The 21,080-nt window shown below is 39.1% G+C and overlaps 2 protein-coding genes across 3 annotated transcripts in view; one reads left to right on the forward strand and one right to left on the reverse strand.

The window, feature by feature from the left end:
• Positions 1–21,080, forward strand: part of CMSS1 (cms1 ribosomal small subunit homolog) — a 222,489-nt gene that overhangs the window by 72,883 nt on the left and 128,526 nt on the right. The window lies entirely within an intron of this gene.
• FILIP1L (filamin A interacting protein 1 like) overlaps positions 1–21,080 on the reverse strand; it is a 187,638-nt gene that overhangs the window by 71,114 nt on the left and 95,444 nt on the right. For both annotated transcript variants that reach the window (XM_064644276.1, XM_064644277.1), the window contains 2 exons: positions 6,485–6,771; positions 4,128–4,301 (listed from right to left, as the gene is read on the reverse strand). In XM_064644276.1, the coding sequence (XP_064500346.1) occupies positions 4,128–4,301; positions 6,485–6,754 (444 nt within the window). In that variant the 5' untranslated portion in view covers positions 6,755–6,771. The remainder of the gene's footprint in view (positions 1–4,127; positions 4,302–6,484; positions 6,772–21,080) is intronic.

Below are 21,080 nucleotides of genomic sequence, written 5' to 3' on the forward strand. Positions count from 1 at the left end.
CTGCTTCTGCACTGTTGGGTGTAAAGGATGTGGGACGTGCCAGCAGGGTTTTATAGGTTCAGTATATTTTAACTCTGGAGTATTTGTTGAATGGCTACAAGAGGTTAAGTGAAGCAGTAATCCAAGCAGCATGTATGCAAGAAGTAACTCCAGGTTTTTGTTTTGCAGCTCTCAGTGAGCGATGCCAGTGCCTTTCACTTCACAGTAGTGCTTTTGTCAGTGTTGAGATTACAACTGGTTTGGATTACAAACTGGTTTTTGGGATGGGTGAGGTGTGTATTCAAGGCAGGAAAGTGGAACGAGGAATTTTAAACTGGGAAAAAGAACAATAGTGTCCTGGGGAGACCTGCTTATATTAAAGGGTAAGAGAGAAAAGTAAATAAGCTGCTGCATTAAAGCAGTTTGCATGTTGCAGTTTTCTCCTGTTGCTCAAATTAAGAGATGCATTTAGGTTCCTTTTCCAGCGTGCTGCCAAATGAGTTCTACCACGGGTGTTTGGCTGTTGTGGGAACAAGGTGGAGAGTGTGAGCTTGTGATTCCATTTGGGAGAGACGGAAAGAAGTGCTGGGACTGTCTTCTGGTACAGGTGGGTTATAGAGAAGAGAATTGGAGAGACTGCAGATCCTACATCACAATTAATGCAGACACTTGAGATCTGCATATAAGATGTGTAACGGGTATGGGCACTTGGCCTTGTGACACCTGTGTGTGTTCCTGTGCAGCAGCTCTCCCTCCCTGCAGCACCAACCAGACCAAAACCTGGTACTGGGTTGCTGCACTTCTGTGTGGTTTGTTGGGAAACTGTTGCATTCCTCTACAGAATAAGGGCACCTTCCTGGGGAGCAGATTTGACTCTTGCATTTTCCCTGTGGGATCTTGTGGCTGACTCCATGTATCCAGTAGGGAAGAGAGAGAAGTTGTGTGAACCCCTGCTAATGTGAGATCCTCACACAGAAGCATCTCCAAGAGCCTGGGGTTCTTAGTTACTCTGGCCAAATGCTAAATCTGCCCATGCAGAAATATCCATTTATATGAACACACACAAGATTACTCAGGCTACACCAGTTCTTAGCTAAAAAACACAGAGGACTAATAAGCAGCAGTATAAATGTCTTCTGTTGAAAATTAAAGTGATAAAATCTTAATTAAGTGATTTGTTGTTTTGTTCTTGCTAACCATATGGGCTTTTCGCTAGAATTAATACTTGAACATGCTGTACAATACAATGGAAAATAAGAGGCATAGCCTTACGTAACTGTGAATAGTTCAGCAAGCTAAAAATTCACACAAATTTAATAGTTTAAATACATTTTGCCACCAACTCGTGTCTGAAGTCAAACTAGGGTGGTGTATCTCGAATCCATTACATTGGAACTGAACTCTTCATCTTTCTCTTTTTAGACTGTTTTGTAGTGTTACATTTCTTTATCCAAAGTTCAGGGGAATAATATTCTCATGGTCATTGTTTGTAAGTGTATAACCCTGAGCTCGGGATTACCAGAGACTATGGGAGCACTTGCCTTTTTCAACCCTAGGTGAGCCAAATTTCCATGCAGATGTGTTGGTCTTTTCCCGAATGCTGCATTGTCAACAGGCTCTTCCTATGACTAAATTATTGGTATTCTACAGCTGTCGTCCTTGGAAAGTTTTGACCAACACTTAGAAGATGTTGTGAGGATACAGTCAGATATACTTTGTTAGAAGGCTGATGAGGGTGCATCTTTCCCCAAGTAGATTGGCCTTTAAAAATGGATTATGTTTTTAATTATTCTTAATGGATGCAGAATATAGGCTTTCATCTAGTTTCGCTGCTTTTAAGGAGATCTCCAAGTCATAGGAGTTATTGTTCATCCCATTTCAAATAGTGAAGCACCCAGTTTTTTTTATCTTTTGGCTGCATTATTGGATGCTGGGGAGAGTTAGAAACCAGAATCTGCTTTCTAATTCTGTGAAGATTTGAGACATGAGAAAAAGACACCATAAATTCTGCAGTATCTATCTCTTTATCTCTTTTTTCCTACATCACCTTCTCTGGTATTTTTTTGATTCTTTAGAGAAAAAAACCTGGTTATTTTTGAGTGTGGGAAAACGATTCTTATATTTTTATTCTAGATTTACTAGAACATTGAATACTCTTTGTTTTCTATTCAAGAGAAGTGGCAGTTGATCTGAAGACAGATTTTTTTGTGAATAACTGACTCGGTCTCCATTTATGAACCGTGCAAAGATGGAAAACCTTTTCAGGGCTTTGAGTCAGAAGCAAAAACGAAATGAAAGCCTGTTTTCTTTTATGTCCCTCAAGTGTGAGGAAGAAGAGTAATCTTATCTGATAGAAAGAAATAGCTGTAGAGCAAGTTTGACTGAAAAAGCCCTCAGTTTTTTAAAAGAAATTTAAAAACTCTCCTCGTAGGAAGGGAAGACGTGATTTTAGTCTGTCACACTCCTCGTACGTTTTGCAAAGGAAGATGTATTACTGCTGTTTTCTAATTTGCTACATTTCTTCACCTATGAATCCTGTTCCCAATGAGTCCAGTCACCAAATTTTCCCACTATATTCTTAACCAAATTTGCCAAGAAACTTAAAGATTAGAATATATGAGAGAGTTGTGAGAGAACGTTAAAGAACTGGAAATCCTGCAGTTGCCTTCTGAAATTCATTGTATTTTCACTTTATTTATGGGAAGATACTCTGTGTTCAGGGCTACCAGACTAAACTGTCAAGAGTGAGATGCACAGGCAGAAACAAAGGTGTGGCAAAGGGGGAATTTAAATGGTCTGTTCCCAGACTTTGTGGCTGGTTTCATCTCTCCTTTGATTTTCATATATGTTTTAAAAATACAAAAAACCCTTAAATGTATTTCTGACATAATTTAGGGGGATTTTGAAATTGAAATTGTGGAATGCCTACCTACTACAGCATCCTTGGTTTACCAAGACCAAGGAGTGGCAGTGGTCCTTCTAGCCTTTCACTTGCTCTCAGGATATTTACCTTTGCCTTCTGAAATTGCCAGATCCAGTGGTGTTAGAAATTCTTTTTCTGCCATTAAGTGTAAGAAGGAACAAGTGTGTATAAACTTTACATGTAAAGTAACAGACTGAGCTTGCGTTTTCAAACTTCTTTGGACTTCTCCTCAAATTATTTCCATTTGTGCTCAAAGTTTCTGTGACATAATGCCCCAATGTTGTAAAATAATTTAACCTTCACACTTGAACTTTATCTGTTTCAGATTATATCCAGAGATTTTAACCTTTGAGCTTCTGAATGAGTGTTGACCTTTTGCCTCCTATAATTTTCCTGAAATGATCTCTGTATCCTTAGGTACCTTTCTGGTCAGAAAATTTGAACAACCTTTGGTAGGAGAATTTTATTCATAGTTTCTGCTTTTGTTTTTATGATGTTTATTTATACTGAGCAGCATATTAAAAAATGTTTATGTGAATTGGAGACAATTACCTGGGATAAAAAACCACATTCTGATATGAAGGGGGTTTAATATCCAGTGATTTGCATTGCAGGGCAGAAATTAATCAGATAACATTGTTCAGAAAGTATGGGGGCTGCTGCAGCAGTGTAATTAAACTAAAGGTTACTTAGGTGTAATGTGAGAATAATAGATTCCTGCCTGGATGAAGTTTCTAATGCCAGCTCATTATAGTAACTACTCAGACCAAGCAGGTGTAGCTGTAACTTCCCCCCAAATTAATGGGAGTTGGGATATGCAAAGGTTGGCAGCTGTGTCATTGCTTTGGAATGGGCCCTTACTGACAGTGGCCTTCATGGAACAAAGGGGGATTGGGGAAGCTTCTGTTTGTATGGGCTGTGAATATGGATAACAGAAAGGGGGGGGGGGGGGGAGGAAAGATGGTTTCAGGAATAGAAGGGTGATTACCAGAGTTTGAATTAGACAAAATCATGTCTCTCAATGTGTAAAGCCACCAGCCCACAGTACAAGTGAGGATCATTAGATTTGGGTCCCAACTGGACCCTGGACTTTGTTTTGCTGTCACTTACACTTGTTTTAGATTCTAGATTTAGAGCTCATTTGCTTTCTTCCTCAGAAGTGGGTGAGATATTTCCTGTTGAATTTGGTGGGAACTCCGGTTAAATATCAATTACTTGTTCTTACCTCTCCCATAGGCTTTTCATAGATATCTTCTTGCCATTGCTCAGCCTTTGTTTGAATAGCATCTCGCTGGAGTGCCTCTAACACCTTCTTGGGAGTAACAAAGCCGTATTGTGCTTCAAGCAAAGCCAAGTCAATTTTTTCAGCCTTAAGTACTCCTATAACTTCATCTTGGGCCTGCAGAAACACAAAGTAAGGCTTTGTCTTGTTAAAATGTATAAATGTCTTTACAGATTAACTCTTTGCTTTTGATTTTAAGAAAACTGAAAAACATTGTAAATATTCCTGTGTATGTAAAATGACCCAAAATAATAATGTGAAGACATTTGAAAAGCATAAGGGGAAGTATCGATCTTTGTATTTGGCTCGTTCAGTAGAGACTCCAAAATCTTCAGAACTTTCATCAAAAACCTAAGTACTTTGTTAGTGATGACATTGTGTTGCTGTTACTGGACCAGTGTGTAGCATTCATAAAACAAAATTTCAGGGCAAAGTTTGACTTGTAGTATTAGAAATTGACTTTAAATTGTTAGTGCAAAATGATAGAATGCTTCTTGAAGCCTGAAAATGTTATACATTCTGTATGTTTTGGGTGCAGATGGCTTCTGTGCTTTAACCCCCTTACAGATGTTTCCATGTCTGTTCTTTTTACCCCACCCTGCCTCCTCTGGTGGTGGAGGTTGCCCCCTCCTCCGTTGCATTGACTGACATAACTGCATGAACTGTCTCAAACATCCATTGTCTGCAGTGATCTCAGAAGAAAGTATGTGCTAGTCCTAGAGGGGTAGAATAGGAAGGAAGGAAACCAGAAAGAAGGATGTATCAGGAAAGGATAACACTTTCACTCTGACTCCTTTTGGCTGGAAGACTTCTGTATCCCTATTTATGACTGTTTAAACAAATTTAAAATACAAAATACTCTATTTGTAATTCTTAGCATTGTGAGAAAAAAGTAGAGGAGTGATCTTTGTGCATCTTAAATGTTCTGGAATTTGGAAAGTAATGGCATCTAACTTAAAAATATAATTATGGTTGGATTGACAGCTGATCTTCAGAGATTTAACTTGGCATTACAGGAGGTGGAAAATTAGGAATAAAAAGTGACTTCTTACCTTTTTCATTCATATGCTTCGTTTTGAATTTCAGACATGATTTAAAATGTTCATGTTAGACTCCTTGTTTTCTAGTTTCTCATTTCACTGTATTCCAATTTTAAATCTTAAGAATTGAACTGTGTGTGAATTTATATATTTATATTACACAAGTGTAATGAAGAATGTGCGTGTAATATAAATAAATATATTTTTATATATTTAAAAGAATTCTCTTACTGAGAGGAAGAGAGAACTGTTCTGGAGGAGTGTGTGACATCTGAATTTTAATCTAAATTAAGAAAGGCCAAGTAAGCAGGAGAGAAATATTTTGCAAACATGGAAGTTGTTCTGTTTGCATAATGGAACAATCTGTAGAAGTTTGCCTTGGACCTCCCCTCAGAGATTGGTACATCTATTAAATATTTATATTTCATGTGTGTTCTGTTAAGCATGTATGTGTTATTACATAAACATATACACATATGTTAAGAATAGAACTGCCCAGGCACTGTTTAGGTAATAAACTCTGAAACCATGTGCTGCACCCATTTATACCACTTTGGCCAGTTTGCTTTTTCCTCTGCCTGTGAGCAGTTTTAAAGTGGCTTTCATTACTTCTGTGCAATAAGCCTGTCACAGAAATATTTTACTTGCTCACTGGAAATCTGGTTCCCACTTCCTGCAATTACGTTTGACCAGGTTAGGCATCATTTACCACTTGACAGCTGGTTCCTTTTCTAGGTAGGAAAATGCTCTCTCTTCAAAATCCAGTGTCTTGTGGGCTAAGTGGCATGCAACACTTATGCTTCATATTATGGGAAATAAAATGGCTATGTTTATTTTTCTAGCAAAAGATGTTAGAATACTGTTGAGCAAGTTACTTCTTGCAGTCTGGCACATACTGAGTCATAGGGAGTAATGCTCATGACTTCACAGGAGAGGGGGGATAAGAAATAATTAACTAAAAGATCTTAAAGGTCTGTAATATGTTCTTCATATCAGTTTTACAGCGACAAACATTTTGTATTCAAAATATTTAGAATGGGGCAGCACAACTGGAAAGTTTGGCGAGTTCTCGGCTTTGAGAAGTTACGTGGGATTACATTTCCCATAATTTTAGGGGGGTTTTGTACTTTGCAGTTCATATTTGTCCTGAATCAAATTAGGTCAGGTGTTTCCTTGACATAAAAGCAGTTTGGGCTTTGTGGTGGATGGGGGAGTGGGGATATCTTTTAATTCGAAATGTAAAATAAGACCATACATTACCTGTAATTCACCCTCTAGGACACTAAGAAGAAATAGCAAGTCATCGCGAGAGAGATCTTCCCTTTTCTTGAAAGAACTTCTTTGTTTTTTCTCTGCCTTAGGGCTTCTTAGGATTGTACTGGCTTGGGCTCCCTTGTCCTTCTCTTTCTGTTGCCTTTGCACATTTCCTTTCCCACTGCAACCAGCCTCTTCCTTATGGTGATCTTTTGGCCGTGGCTGGCTCAGCTTTGGTCTGGTTGGGCTTTCGGTGCTGTTGCTTCTGGAATGCATGGTTTATATCTCTGAAACTGGAGGAAATTGGGGAAAAAAGTAATTGCTTTAACTAACAGAGGTTATAAAATTATTGCTATAGGTGATGGTGGGTGTTGGTCCCTCCAGAATAGTAGTTTTCCCTCCCACACAGGCCTATTTGTCATTCAGCAAAAGCTGACAACCTTGTGTAAACCAACAGGACTGGGCTGTGATCCTTACTGGGTGTCTGTAGTGAAGTGAGTCTTTGCTGGTTTTACACCTTGTAACAATTCCCTCCTCGGAATTTGCAAAGGCAGCATCTTTAGCAGCAGTGACAGGCACATCACCACACACCACAGTTCCCATTTGAGAGACAAGACCTACCTCACCTTTCAGGTAAATACTTCTTATGATGGGGCAAATTTAGATTTAGAAGGTTTTCACTAGGAAGATCTTTCTGTTCCTATTTAGTAGTGTCTGAGTCTTTACTGTATTCTGTTTTGCCTTGTCTTTCCAAGGGAGAGCACGAAAGTGGTCTTCCACTACTCTGAATTATGTGGTTGCATTATCCACGTTTGGCAAAATGTAGGGGTTAGCATGTACATCCAAACTGCAAGGAGTGAGCAACACTGGAAATGCTCCCTCTGCAATACCACCACTATCACCTCCAAAACCAAACCAGCTTGCCATTCATGACTTTTCCACCTCTGAAAACCACGTAGTATAAAACCTTACTACTTCTTAGGTGCTGGAGTCCAGCACTCTAGAGGTGTTAGTACCTGGTAAAAGAGAGACTTATCCTAACTAGACCCCTTTGAAGTGCCACTGTTAAGGAAACATACTTTAATGCCTTTGCAGATAAATGACTAACACTGTGTAAATATTGATTAACCTCAGGAACTCTGTTTTGGTTATCACCACTCAGATTAAGGTATGAATGGATTATAGTGCACCTCTATTGGAAAACTGTGGTCATGGATACCATCTACCAAACAAAAACCTGATGGTGTGATTCAAAGGTGAAACTAAACATGTTCCAAATAGAAATAAGGCACAAATCTTCTTATTAAACTGTAAAACTAATTGCTGCAAGGTCCAGAAAATGATTATGGCCTATGATAGGTAGGAGATGACTGTGCAGCTGCTTTTTGGCCCAACAAATCTGTGGCTGATAAAGTTCTTTCCAAGCGTCCTCCCCCACTCCCTTCTACCAGATTCTGACTCTAAATCCTAAACTCTGTGATTGCACTCCTTAACTGAGGTAATTTTCCACTGAACGCTACGAACACTTCCTTTTGTTGTTTTTCTGCAAGAACAGAGGAGGTGGAAGAAGCTTTTGGTTTCTAATGGATGATGACTGAGAGTGGGGAGAATTTGTCAAAAATTTTACAAAAAAAGCAAGTCACATTTCCTGTAGTGCTGATGTCTCTTTTAGTCTGATTTGAAGCACTCATAATAGCTGGTGTTCAGTAAGAAAAACTTGATTTTCCAGGTGTCAAGAAAGTAAGGTTTGTCAGATTTGCATGGCAATGTGCAATGGAACCTGTTTTGTGAGGCATCAAGTGTCATACTATGATGGGATCTTGCTATAGTGCATCGAGGACACATCGAGTTGTTCACGGCAGGATGGCAGTGATGTTAGCTGGTGATGATTAGTTTAAGTTAGTGTTCATCCTGGTCTTTCAGTCAAATATAGTTTGACTTTATTCACTGTGGTCTGCTTGTTAGGCTTACTCACCTTTTACACCTTGCTGATGGAGTAATATTACTTTGGAAGAAGACCACTGGTTTCCTTTGAGTGTAAGATGCTGAAAGCCTGCTTGGCTTTTGTGTACAGTTAAAGGCTTGTGTTTATAAGATGCAGGGATTTGTAAGCTAAATCAGGTAACCTGAATGTACTCAGACTTTGTCTGTGTGCTTTGTTGCCACAAGCACAGGACACTATGAAATGCATAAATAGTCCAAAAAGTCCTTGTGTTTTTCCATCATGGGTGCCAGTTGCAGCAGCAATCTCAACTGGACATCAAATTACTGTCATAATTGTTGACAAGAAGTGTCAATATGACATTTCTTTGAAAGAAAGAAAGGAAAAAGAAAGCTGTATTTAAGGAAGACTTTTGTACCTTTTTGAGTTGGCTGCACCTGGAAATCCTGAACTTGGAAAGACAGTAGTCTCAGCAATCCTGCCAAGAAGGACATCCTCCCCTGCATTTTCTCTTACACTGTGTGCATGCTGTTGGCTTCAAGACACCATGCCACACAGTTTTTCACAGCTGCAGAGGGATAGCTGTGACTCCCTTTTAGGCTTGTCACACCTACTTCCTAATCAGGTAGATCAGTTCTTATTGCACTGGCAAAAGACATTTGGTCCCTGGGAAATCCAACTGACTTGCCAGGTAGGTTACATTCCCATGGAGATGGTGTCTTTGCAGTCTCCCAGAGAGTATTTTTCTTTTCTTGTTGAGAGTTCTTATGTACACTTCCACTGTCTTCTGTTCTGACATTCCCTAATGCCAGTGCCTGCTATCGAAACTGCTAATGCAAATATTTATCAGATTTAGCAATTAACATGAATTATTAGAGGTTGAAGTGACAAAATAAATGTGTGCTTTAAGCACTTTTTTTTTATGGTACTTGAATGTAGCTGAAAGAGGCAGGAGCACTCTGGTAGCAGTGGCCTGCTTTACTAACATATTCTTTTTCAGTTGATTTATTTAAGCCTTCTTATTACCTGCACATTAACAGGCATTATTATTTGTGGTGTTGTCTGTTTACATAAGAATGCTAGTACTAATGTGGTTGTCAAAGGAGGTAGGTGTGAGTAACAGAAGGGCAATTCCCAACTTCAGATTACCTCACAGTGTAGCTGCTGGTGTAGCAACCAAAGCAGGACCTCAGAAATGGACAAAAATAAACATTCCATCCACCTACCTTGAAACTTCTCACCACCCTCAAATTATCAGACTCCCTAAATGTGGCACCATCTAAGGGAGTAACCTTCAAAGTGCACCTGACATTCTGGACAGAATATCAGCTACTCTGTCATGCCCTTGCACCACGGCAGAAAACAGAAAAAACATCCAGTCTAGTCCAGAGAATGCTGGCTTTCTGCAATGTTATTAAACCTTTGAATTACCATAGTGAGACATTCCAGGTAGAAGTAGTGTCATTTGAAATTTTCCGCATGTGTATTTTGGTATGTTGGGTTATTTTCTGTTTTGAGCAACTCCTTCCATGTTCTTGAATGTTAATGAAGAACAACTGGGTTTTTTTCCCCGCAAAGTAAAAAAGTTAATAAATTCATAAAGTCTGTGACTATCAGTTGTCTCATGGCACCCAAAATAGTGAGGCCAGGCTCTCAAGATTAGACTAATGAGCATAAAATTTGCCTTTTTGCATATCTGGTTCAACCTATTTTCACATAGATTTTATAATGATATACAAGAAAGCTGTCATGCAAAAAAAAGAGGTAAGGAAGAAGTGTTTCTTCTTGTAACAGAGCTTGTAGTTCACAGAGGCTCTTTGATTTCTCCTGGAGGACTGACTCTTGCATCTTGTGGCAAACTTCTGTATAGAAGCTTACTCTGTACCACCAAGAAGGATGACGGTATGAGATGCCTTAGAAAACAGTAAACAACAACTGCTAAGAAAGATTTGATTGGGTGTACATGCCTTGCCTTGCGCTTGTGATCTTTCATCTGTTTTGGGTCAATTACTAAACAGCAGGGATTGTAGATATGTGAACAGAAGAAAGAAGAATACTTGCCAGTGTTCTCATATGATACGTTGTGAACCCTTGCTTGCATCAAAATTAAAAGAAGATTGAAAGAGACGATTCGGATCATGTAGTGAACGTCTGCTGAAATCACAGACCACCATGCAGTGGGTACTTTATTAATAGAGATTAACTTTCCATAATTGTGCTAAGTGAAGAGCACAAGTGTGTTCTGCACTTTTGGGCTTTACTTCACGTTATGAGATGTCTGTTTTACTGAAGATTTTGCACTGATATCTTGCTTGAAGTCACAATGTGCGGGTGCCCAGACTCATCGGATTCCATGCAGCTTGGTAGGCTAGTTCCAGGTTCAAAATGGAGTGAGGATGAGTTACCTTGTAACATTCTGGTTAATTGAATTATTGCAAGTGACATACTCAGCAAAGTTTGAATTCACAGTGTTCGTGTTCTTGTTTGTTTTATAATTTGTTTTCTGTTCTGTTCTTTAAAATCCTTGCTCATTTCTGAACATGCAGTCTTTCTGCATATAAAGGAGAAATTTTCCTCTTCTTGGTGATGAACAAGTAATCTGAATGGTCAAAGTATACTTTCCTTAAGAGACAGATGAATAAATGACCAAATGTTTCTATGATGTTAACGTGGTCTCCACCCCCTTGATTATATTCTGAAGGAGATGAAACTGCATTTGTCTCTTTGGCAGCAGTGAATAAGCAGGTGGTTCAGAAATCCCTGCACTTTTGTGGGAAAGACTGAAATACCCTTCAGAGATGACTTCATCATCGGGTTTTAAGAGACATCCCTTTTTCTCCCATTTATTTTCCCCTTTAGTGTTTTCTCTTTCTCGGTGATTGACTTATGAGCTAACAAAATCCCTCACAGGACCAAATCTTCCCTTAATCCCAGGGTAAGGACCCTGAATAGTTAAGAACTTGATGTTTCTTCCAAAAATCCATGACTAAGCAAGAAATCCTGTCTTTCTGGTTTTTAACATCCCTTAAAGGGCAATGCTTTTGATTTGCTGAAATTGATAGGACTCCTACCAACAGAGTGACTTTTAAATGAGATGTGGTTGCTCAGCATAGCAGTGTAATGGGAGAGCGCAAAGAACATGATGTCTTTTGGAAATGCCTATGTGTAGTTTGGGGCAAGAAAAAAGCTGGTCTCACCTTAATTGCTACAGGTCCACAGACTATTTTTTCCCTTCCCTGTGTAGCAAAGCCTACTTTGAAGCATCATGTTCATACCTCAGGAGAAATTAATCTCCTGTCCCTGTTCTTGTGTGGCTGTATGCCAGGTAGCGTCCAAGCATGGGAAGGCACTTTTGGCTGGGCCACATCGCATCCTCCACCAGAAAAAGAAGCAAGTTTGTCTTGTTCTTCTTCTGTAGTCCTGGTGTGGCCTGTGGGCTAGCAAATGAGCCGTGCTGAACTGTGGGAGAACATGAAGAATTCTTTTTATTAGTTGGAATCCCAGTATCTGTCCCTTTCACAGCATCACTGGTGCCTTCTGACAGAATGCCTTTAGGACTTTCATTCTTCCCCTAAGTGGAAATACATTTCTTTGTGGTAGATTTACACCACTTCACCACTTCCAAAGACAACAGCCTTTCTTTTTGGGTAGACTACTTTAGTGTTTTCCTGGAAACTGTTTGCAGTGGCTTCTGTCCAGAGGGATGTTCTGTCATACCATGACCAGCTATTGCGCTTGGGCTCTGCTCTCGTTCTCAGTAGACTCTGTGCTGGTTTGGTGCACAAGCTGCTCAGTAAGAAGAGACTCTAGTGGGTTCTTCACCCAGGGAATCTGGGATAACTGTGTGTTTCCATCCTGGCAGGGAAACTCTGCAAGATTAAGTTGGTTATCTGGGAAGACCATTGCAGGAGTGCTTACCTGTGTATCCTGATGAATCTGTTGGCGTGCAGAGTTGCAGGAAGTCAAGCAGGAGAAAGAAAATAAATTAGCAGTCTGTTTCCCTTCTCACAGGATCTTGTCAAATTTTGGTCTCTGAAGCCCTTGGGGATCCTGCAAGAACAGCAGTTACTCAAACGGTGAGAAAATGTGGATTCAGCTGAGGATATGAACGCTCCCAGACAGGAAAAGCAGAACTTGATGTCATTTTTGTGCTGGTCGTGGTTTATGTTCATCTGACCACAAGTCAGATTCCTCATCCCTTGGATACAGGGATCCTCTTCTGAGACAGAAAGATGTCTTTTGAACTGTGTTGGAGTTGTCCTGTTACTCTTCTCACAGTAAAGATACTGTGAAATTTCCACCACCTGTTGTTTTCTCTTCCCACTTCCAATCCTGTAGAGTTTTGCACATTTGTAGTGATTGTGGTTAGGTGAAATCTTCCCAGGTCCATTTTGCAAATGTACAAGCTTACAGTCATCTTTAGAAGGCTGAGTTTGTGTGGGAGATTTTGACCAGGTCCTTTTGAAGAATGTGTCACTTGTCTGTCATTTCATTATTGGTGCGTGAACTTGTGATCTGGTCTTTGTTCTTGTAATGTCTCTAACCACAGGTACATATAGATATAGATGTAGATATTATATACACACACACATCACAGGATTTTGTGCCTGGAAGTAGAAAAAAGAACCTGTGCCATGTGGCCAGCTGTTGGTTTTGTGGCTCTGAGCTCAAGTTAAGCCCTTTCTGTTGATTAAGTGATCTCAGCCCACCTTCTGCTAAGTCTTAGGTTGTGTTTGTCCACATATTTGAGTTCATCCTGTGGCAGTTTAAAGGACTCGCATTCACAGTGCTCTGCATGAAAGCATAAGCTGCTCACCTTAAACATACTTGAAATTTTCACATTAGGAGTGTATTGTTGGGAATGTATACTTGTATTCAGAGCTGTCAAATCTTGTTCTAAGTGAGATTCTTCAGATGGTCCATAAAACCAAGCAGTATGGGTAATAGAGCTCTTTGTGATGATCCATGAGAAAAGCAAGAGTTTTGGCTCCTTGATGTGTCACACAGCATTTCTCTGGCAAAACTGGGTATTTGTTTGGAATTCTGAAATGAAGACCTGGATCTCACAAAGGTTCCAGCTCAGAAATCAGTACATGGACTGATTTTTTTCATTATCTCTGGTCATAGTTTGGAACTTCTGCTAAACCCTTCTCCTCACTCCTCTACAGGAATTCAGCTTTTGTATTTTGTGGTCCAGCATTTTACTAAGTTGATGGTAGTCCTGGAAAATTATAGTGTATTTATTACATTATAGGTATATAGTTTCTGTAGTTAGACACAGTAGATTGGTTTGAGGTGATTTGTCTTCTCAGTGAGGCACTACAGAAGCCACAAGGCCACAGTGTGAAGCCAAGGGCTCAGTTGTAGTGGGAAAATGAAGTTGTATGTGCACCGTAGCTTCAATGTGCTGCTGCAGTGTGACAACACTAATGTAATCCCATGTATTCATGGTTTCAAAAGGTTAAGGAGGAATAAAAATTAAAAGAGGTAGAACGTCTTTAACTTTCCACTGCTGGGAATAGCGGGTTGATATTAGTATGGGGAACTTTTTTTTTTTTTCTGTCTACTTCCTTGGATTTAGGTTTGGGTTTTCTTTCTTTTGGAAGTAAAGTGTTTCATACTTGTTTTGTAATTAGACACTAACATAAAAGGCAAAAGAAATTTACTCAGTCCAGTGCAATTTTTACATCTCTGACTTTAGAGTGATTAGCTTTTCCTGCACATATATAGTTGCACATACCAGCACCACTTCAGTGGCCACTGTGTTTACTGTAGTATGCTCCTACCTTTCTGATGGAAGGTAAATTTTTTCTGGCAAAGTGCTTGTGACAGTCATCTTCTGTGCCCTTCAACATGCTGGTAATGTGGTATAAGGTCACTTTGAAAAGCAGCCTATAATCACAATTGTCTAAAAAGAATTTAATTGAAGAAATACAGTGTTATGATGTTATTAGCTATAATAGCTGTGGGCAAAAGGAAAGGAAGAGACAAATGGTATTTCTTGTATTTCGGTGTGTGTATGTGTCACTGTACACACATATACAATGTTTTAAATAATGTATTTGTGTACCAAGTGTGTATATGTGTAATGCTCTTGTGCTTGATGCTAATGGCAATTACGAAATAAGTGGTCCTTTATAAGCTTTCATCAAAAGAGCAGTAGAAGTACACGAAGTTTTGGAGTATCTTGGTTTTGTTTTCAATGAAAAATCTATGGTTAGTAAGCAAGGATTATCTAATATATATTATCTAGTATAAGTTAATTTGTTACTCCACAGTAATTGGTCTGGGTATCTGAGATCCAAACTTCTTAACCCTTGCAGCCATCTCCATTTCCAATTTAGTCTTTTTTTTTTTTTTTTTTTTTTTGGTCATGAAATAGGCAGCAGAGACCACAGCAAGGGCTACCAAGTAAAACTGAACACCTTCAAAGTGCAGATGTGTTAATTTTCTTCAAGGGTATTTTTGACAAGTGTGGATTTGTAGAGACATTTGTGTGGGAGTGATCAACTCAGCGTTGCTTTTCCCCACACATGAAAATAAACCACAGACTTTTAAATATCCTGAGAAAAGTTTCTTCAAAGAAAGATCAAAAGTCTTTACTAATGTCTGAGGAAGCTGCGTGGCTGCCTCTCTTGTGAACTCATGTCTATGGGGAGCTGGCAAAGACAATCAAGATCATTATTCTATTGATTTGATCATTTGCAGCTTACTCTAAGAGGAGATGCCTTGTTTGGAGAATAAGGAGGTGGGAGAATCCACAGATGCTCCCTAATTTTACCAAGACAGACATGAATAAAATAACTTTTCAAAACCAACTCTGTTGTTTTTTCTGATCTGTCGTTTGGAATGCTCTGCTTCAGATTACTGTCTTTAACAGTAAATGATCAAGAGTTTTCTGTAATAGTGAGTCCATTGACATGTTCTTAATTTTATCATTTTATTTCTTTGGTGGCTATTGAAGTTAAGTGAAATGCCCAGGTATGGCTTTCAGGGCTTCGCAGAAATTTTACATCTGATTTTTTTGTTTTGTTTGCTTGGTTGGTTTTGGTTTGATTTTTATCTCTTTTTGCATCCAAGCAACACAGAACACATATGAGCTAAGCTTTGAAAGTTTGTGAACTTCCCCCCTCATCTGGAATTCCCCGCCTTTAGACAGCTTTCAGGAGAATAAATTAATTTTTATTCTTCCTAAACCCTGGGTTTTCTTTCTTATCTGTCTCGTAATGTCTGTTTCCTTCATGAGCTGTATCTTTTATAGTTCAGACTAATTCTTTATGTGCTGTCTGATAGCAGAGAGTTCTTAACTCATAGAAGCTGTTGAGAATAGCATTTCTCTTTTGAAGGATTTTACTGGTTTTGTCATGCTGGCACAAAGCCTCTGTGAATGCTAGGTAGGACTTCAGGCTTGTATCTAAACCAAGCATTTCCAAGTAGTTGGTTTGGCATTTTTTTGTGTTTTGCTTTAAGCGAAACATTTTTAATACCATCTCCATCAATTGCTGTATTCTGCTGCTATCTAGAAGATGGGCAATAATCTTTTGTTGGTTTATCTGATCAGAAATGAAATAATTCAATTTTCTCCTTTTTTTTAGATTTTAGGGTTTTCTTTTAGCTCTGGGCTGGGTTTTCCTCGTATATCCTAAAGTTCTAATCTTTATTACATTCTGTGATTTGGTACTTCAGAGGAATTCTAAAGTTTTCTTTGTATTCTGTAATACAAAACCTGGGTGATTTTGTGTTATTTTATCCTTGCTTGCTTCACTCCTTCATGACAATATCTAAGTATGTAACAGCAGGCTAACATCTTTTTTGTCTGACTGGGATAATCTTTAGTTGTGCAAAAAATTGGCTCTCACATTTTCCTTTTCCAGCTGCAACTACAAAATAGTAACACACACATGGCCAGGGAAGATTCCTCACTCTACTCCCCATGCCCCCATTCTCCATATTTAATATTCAAGAGAAAAATTTGGATAAATATCCTAAATATTTTTTCCCAGGAATTTAATGGAAAGAAAATCTCTCTCAGGTCTCCAGTCCTCTCACCATAACTTTTCTATGCAGATCAGACCTTACTGTCTGTGGAACAGAGGTTTGGGGTTTTGGTGAGGGTAAGGGATGTTGCTGTGCAGGTGAATGGCATGAGTTCCCTCCTCATCTCTGAGCCAGGAGTACTGAGTGGCACTGCCCTGTATCCTGCTTATCCCACTCCACATATGCTGCCATTGGGGTCTTGCAATGATTCATGGTGACAAGATGCACGATTTTGACCAGGGTGCCCAAGGGTCAGAAGGTGCTCCTAACAAATTTTGAAAATGTTAATTTCTAGGCTTTGGTGGAAGTGGAAGTCAGTGTTGTGCTGGTCTTTTGAATCAAAATCTCTTTTTGTGACAAGAATGTGGATTACTGCTTTTTGTCGTTTTAGAGGCTTTTTCTTTTGTTTCCTTTGGCTTTTATTATTCTTTCATTTTGTTCTTATTAATCTTAGTTCTATCTGTTAATGTTGTGACAGCAGAATATTTCTCATTATCTATGTTCACCTCCAGAGAAATGAACACAAAGGAAATGTGAGCTTCCTAGTAGATCCTCAAGTCAGCTTTGTAGTTCGTTTTTAGTTTTTGAAGAATTTTTTTCATTAAGATTGATTATTGCTTTAAATAAGCAAAGTAAAATTATGGCTTTGAGTGATGGCTTGTATTTTTTTATATTGTTCATATTAATTAGTGACTGCGGGTATATGTGGCTGCCAGGAAAATATGAAAAGCACTGAGTTTTAAAAGTAACTGTACACAGTGAAATTAATTTTTGAATGTGTTCACATTACAGATTTTACTAGCCACGACATTCCTTATTATTTATTATAACGCCTTACAGCGTTGGACCTTTGGCTCCCATAGGAATATGCTGTGCTCTGCTGACGCAACTTTGGAAAATGCAATAAAAATGCACTGGAAACTGCAGCTTTCTAGTAGGAAGTTTCTTGAAAGCTGTGAAGTTAAAATGCCTCACGGTAAAATGAAAGTAGAGCGGAGGTCAGTGAGCCAGGTAGATATACCCCCTCTCTGTCGCTAGCTGCGCTTTCTTCTTTTTTTTTCCCCTCTTGGAAGTTTGGTCTTGAGGCCATCGTCTGCGTTTTGGCATAGGACAAACAGAGAAAACTCCTATATTCCTTTCATTGCTGCATAAGGACCCCACAATTTTACTACATGAGGTTCACATGTTAAGGCAAAAGTTGTTGATTTGTGACTGCAGCTGTGACTTCATCCTGGTTTTGATTATACTGTAGCTGAGTCCTCGGGGGAAGGGCAAGGCATGCTCCAGAGGTGGTTTGGAGCACATACTGTTGTTTGTTCCTCTCTTTGTTTCTCCACTTGTTCAAATAAAATATGTCTGTGGCCAGCTGCTAGCCCAGTGGCTAGTGGAGTTGAGGAAAGGGATTTTGCAGACATAAATGAGAGCATCTAAGAATATTTTACAAGAGTCTGATGTTCAGAAAGGTCTGGATGCCTTCTTCCTCATCTCCACCCCGATAAAGGCCTCTCTGAAAAGCCCACTTAAAACACCTCTTTATTCTTTTGGAAGAGTGCTACTTAAAATTAAGGCAGAATCTTCATATTGCCCAGCTTAACTGCTTGGCACCAGTTGTCCTACATTTTGGTGGAGCTTTATTACTTGTGTGTTGGTGCTGGAGAGACTTGTAGAAGGCTTGTCCACCTGCTTCTGTGATGGTCAGTGACAAACCATGTGGAACTAGGCAGAAGCAAGGTGGAACCTGAGGACACAGTAGGGACCCTTCTGCTGACAGTGTTCAGCCCTGCAATTATAATGAGAAAATTTGGGGAGGAACGGCTCCCTGAGCAGCAGGTTTTGTAAATGGGCTGATCTGCCAGGAGAGGCCCGTTGGAGTTGCTTTTTTTGGTCTTGGTGGTAATTATATTATGTTCCTACTGGTGTTTTCCTGGTAGCTGAGGACAAGTCTGCAGTTTTTTAGATGTGTTTAGGAGGGCATGAACAGGTGATTATATGTAATGTTTGCATTTAACATGCAAGTCCTTCTTAGAGAAACAATGAGTCATATGCCTGCAGGCACAGCCAGTTTCCTTAGCTTGCTGCTTAGCAAGATTTCACTGAAATTATTTTATCAGAAGCTCATATTTAGCTCCTGAGAGCACTGTGCCTCTTCTGCACAGAAATAATGCTAATTTGTTATACATTAAACCAGCAGGTTATGCCACTTCTGAAAATACCTGTGCACCTTCTTATTTGAGTCCTCGTACTTCTGCGTTACATACGTACAGACATCTCTCATATATGGAAAGAAATATATATACATATATATATACACACACGCATATATATATGAAAAAGATGCTTCCTGGTCAAACTTCTGACTTGTAAGTTTGTTTGTGAACATTTCCTTAGCAAGAAAAAAAAAATCCAAAGCGGACACCCTCCCGTCCTATCATTGCTGAGTGGTTGTAAAGGAATCATTTTAACACACAGCAGGTGTGTGCATGTAGTGATCATATGTTCCCAGGCATTAAGAGTGTTTACATTCTTTCTCTAAGAGGATAATTTTTCTTAGTGCTCTGATCAAATCAATTCTGTTTTAAGTGATTAAGTGTTTAAAAACCGTTTACAGTAGAGTGGATTTACCTTGATTAAGATGATATGCAGCCCTGAATAGCTAAATGTTCCTGTGAGTGCAAGCAATTCTATTTGAGGAATTATCACAGGTCTTAACACTCCTCTGACACCAAAATTTAAGTTTTCTGCTTAAATAAATTTCCAGAGATAAAATAGAGGTAAGGCTTTAACTGAAAGGCTAGAGAGTCTGTCCTGCATCATTTCATACCGAATATCCAGTAAACATCAGAGTGCATATGGTGGCATTCTGCAAGCTTTCCTTGTGCAGGTAAGCACAGCAGAGTCTGTAGGGCTGCATGTGCAAGATTGGATTACAGGGTTAGGGACTGTATTTTCTGACTCTTATCGCTAGTCTTACTCTGAATACGTGTATTTTCCTTTAAATGTCATCTGGACAGTCTCAAATTGTAGCATTTTAAAGGTCTCTTGTTGACACGAGCATATTAGTTAATTAAGGAAACAAATCTAGACAGAATAAGATATTTTCTCTTTAAGGTTTAGTCATTTTCTTGACATATAACCTTAAAAAAAAGAAGAAAATGGAAAAAAACCCCACACACACATGCACAAAAAACCCCCCAAACAAACAAATAAAAAAATCAAAAAAACCCCCCACTGCCAAAAAAACCCCGTAACAACCACCAAACCATAAAATTCACTGGGATAGGAGAGAGTTATCATATTCATGATAACTGAGAAGTAAAACTGACTGTCCAGTTTGTTTTTTATGGTTAGAACTGAAGGAAAAAATAAGGAAGAAATGCATATGTATGATAAATATGAAGTAGATTGTTGTTTTTAACACTGATATTAATAATGTCAGGAAAACCATTTTATCATACATGTTCATCATTATTTCATTTTTTTGAATGAGCTTAAGACAAACTCTGTAGGTTTATATTCAGAGCATTTACATAGTGAGATTGTTTTGGTCATAATTTCAGCTTCATGCAAATTAGAGCTGCACAGCTGAAACATACCCATCTTTTTAATATTAGTTAATGATTTCTTTAAAATGTATATGGTTACAGGCTAATGCTTCAACAGTAGATAGTAGTACTTCTTGTTTCAGGAAATGGAATTGAATTGGAATAAGTTGCTCTTCTATGAGTTAGTAAAAAGATTCGATTTTTGCTGCCCATCAAAATAGTTAAGTAAAATGAAAGTAGCCTTTTGCAAATGTATATTCTAGATTTAATGTTGCTTTATTTGAACGATGATACATACGACTTCTTAATGTTCTGCTGGGTCCTAGACAGGGTTCTTAAATGCCACTGAAAAAATTAACAGGAGTGAGGATTCAGAAACCTGATCATCTTTACCTTACTTCAGCTGCATTGCACCTTTCAAAAAGAGGTTGTTGCTAAGAGGGTGTTGCAATGCACTGCATTTCTTCGGGATCTGAACAATGAAGAAGCCTTATGGCAAATTCTTGTTCTTGTGATCTTCTTCATATATCTGTTAAACCAGTGTTATCCCAGTTGATATCCTTTATGTTCTGTGATCAACAGAATTTGTCAGAGATGTGGAGTTTTAAGAATTTGGACTAGATACAATTCAGTTTAGCAAGCAGAACTTGATACTCAATGATTACTATTGTTAAGGGCCCGTAAAAATAGTTTGGAGGCTTAGTCAGAACTACAGTAATAAATGCAGTGAGCAAGCTTTGAAAAAAAATATTAAGAACAGGATCCTGTGAAGCTATACAGGCCACCTGTGCAAGACGTAACCCTGCGGAGATTTAAGGCTACTTTCCCAAAGGGCTTGTACAATACTTGCAAGAAATAGCTTTGTCGAATTTGCAGCTGCCTGGTTAAGCATAGACCCTGGTCATCTGCTCCCCGGCCTGGCAGGTACAACAAAGGCAGAGTTTTGGCCATTGTCTGGTGCTGGAGCAGTGGGAGTTGCCAGTGCTGCCCCTTGAGGTACCTTTGGGCTTTGCCGTATCCCCTGCCCTGGAGTGGGCAGCCCAGCCTGGCACTGAGCACAGAGCACCTCTGTACCAGCTTA

This window comes from Pseudopipra pipra, chromosome 2 (genome assembly GCF_036250125.1).
Source record: "Pseudopipra pipra isolate bDixPip1 chromosome 2, bDixPip1.hap1, whole genome shotgun sequence".
NCBI lineage: Eukaryota > Metazoa > Chordata > Aves > Passeriformes > Pipridae > Pseudopipra > Pseudopipra pipra.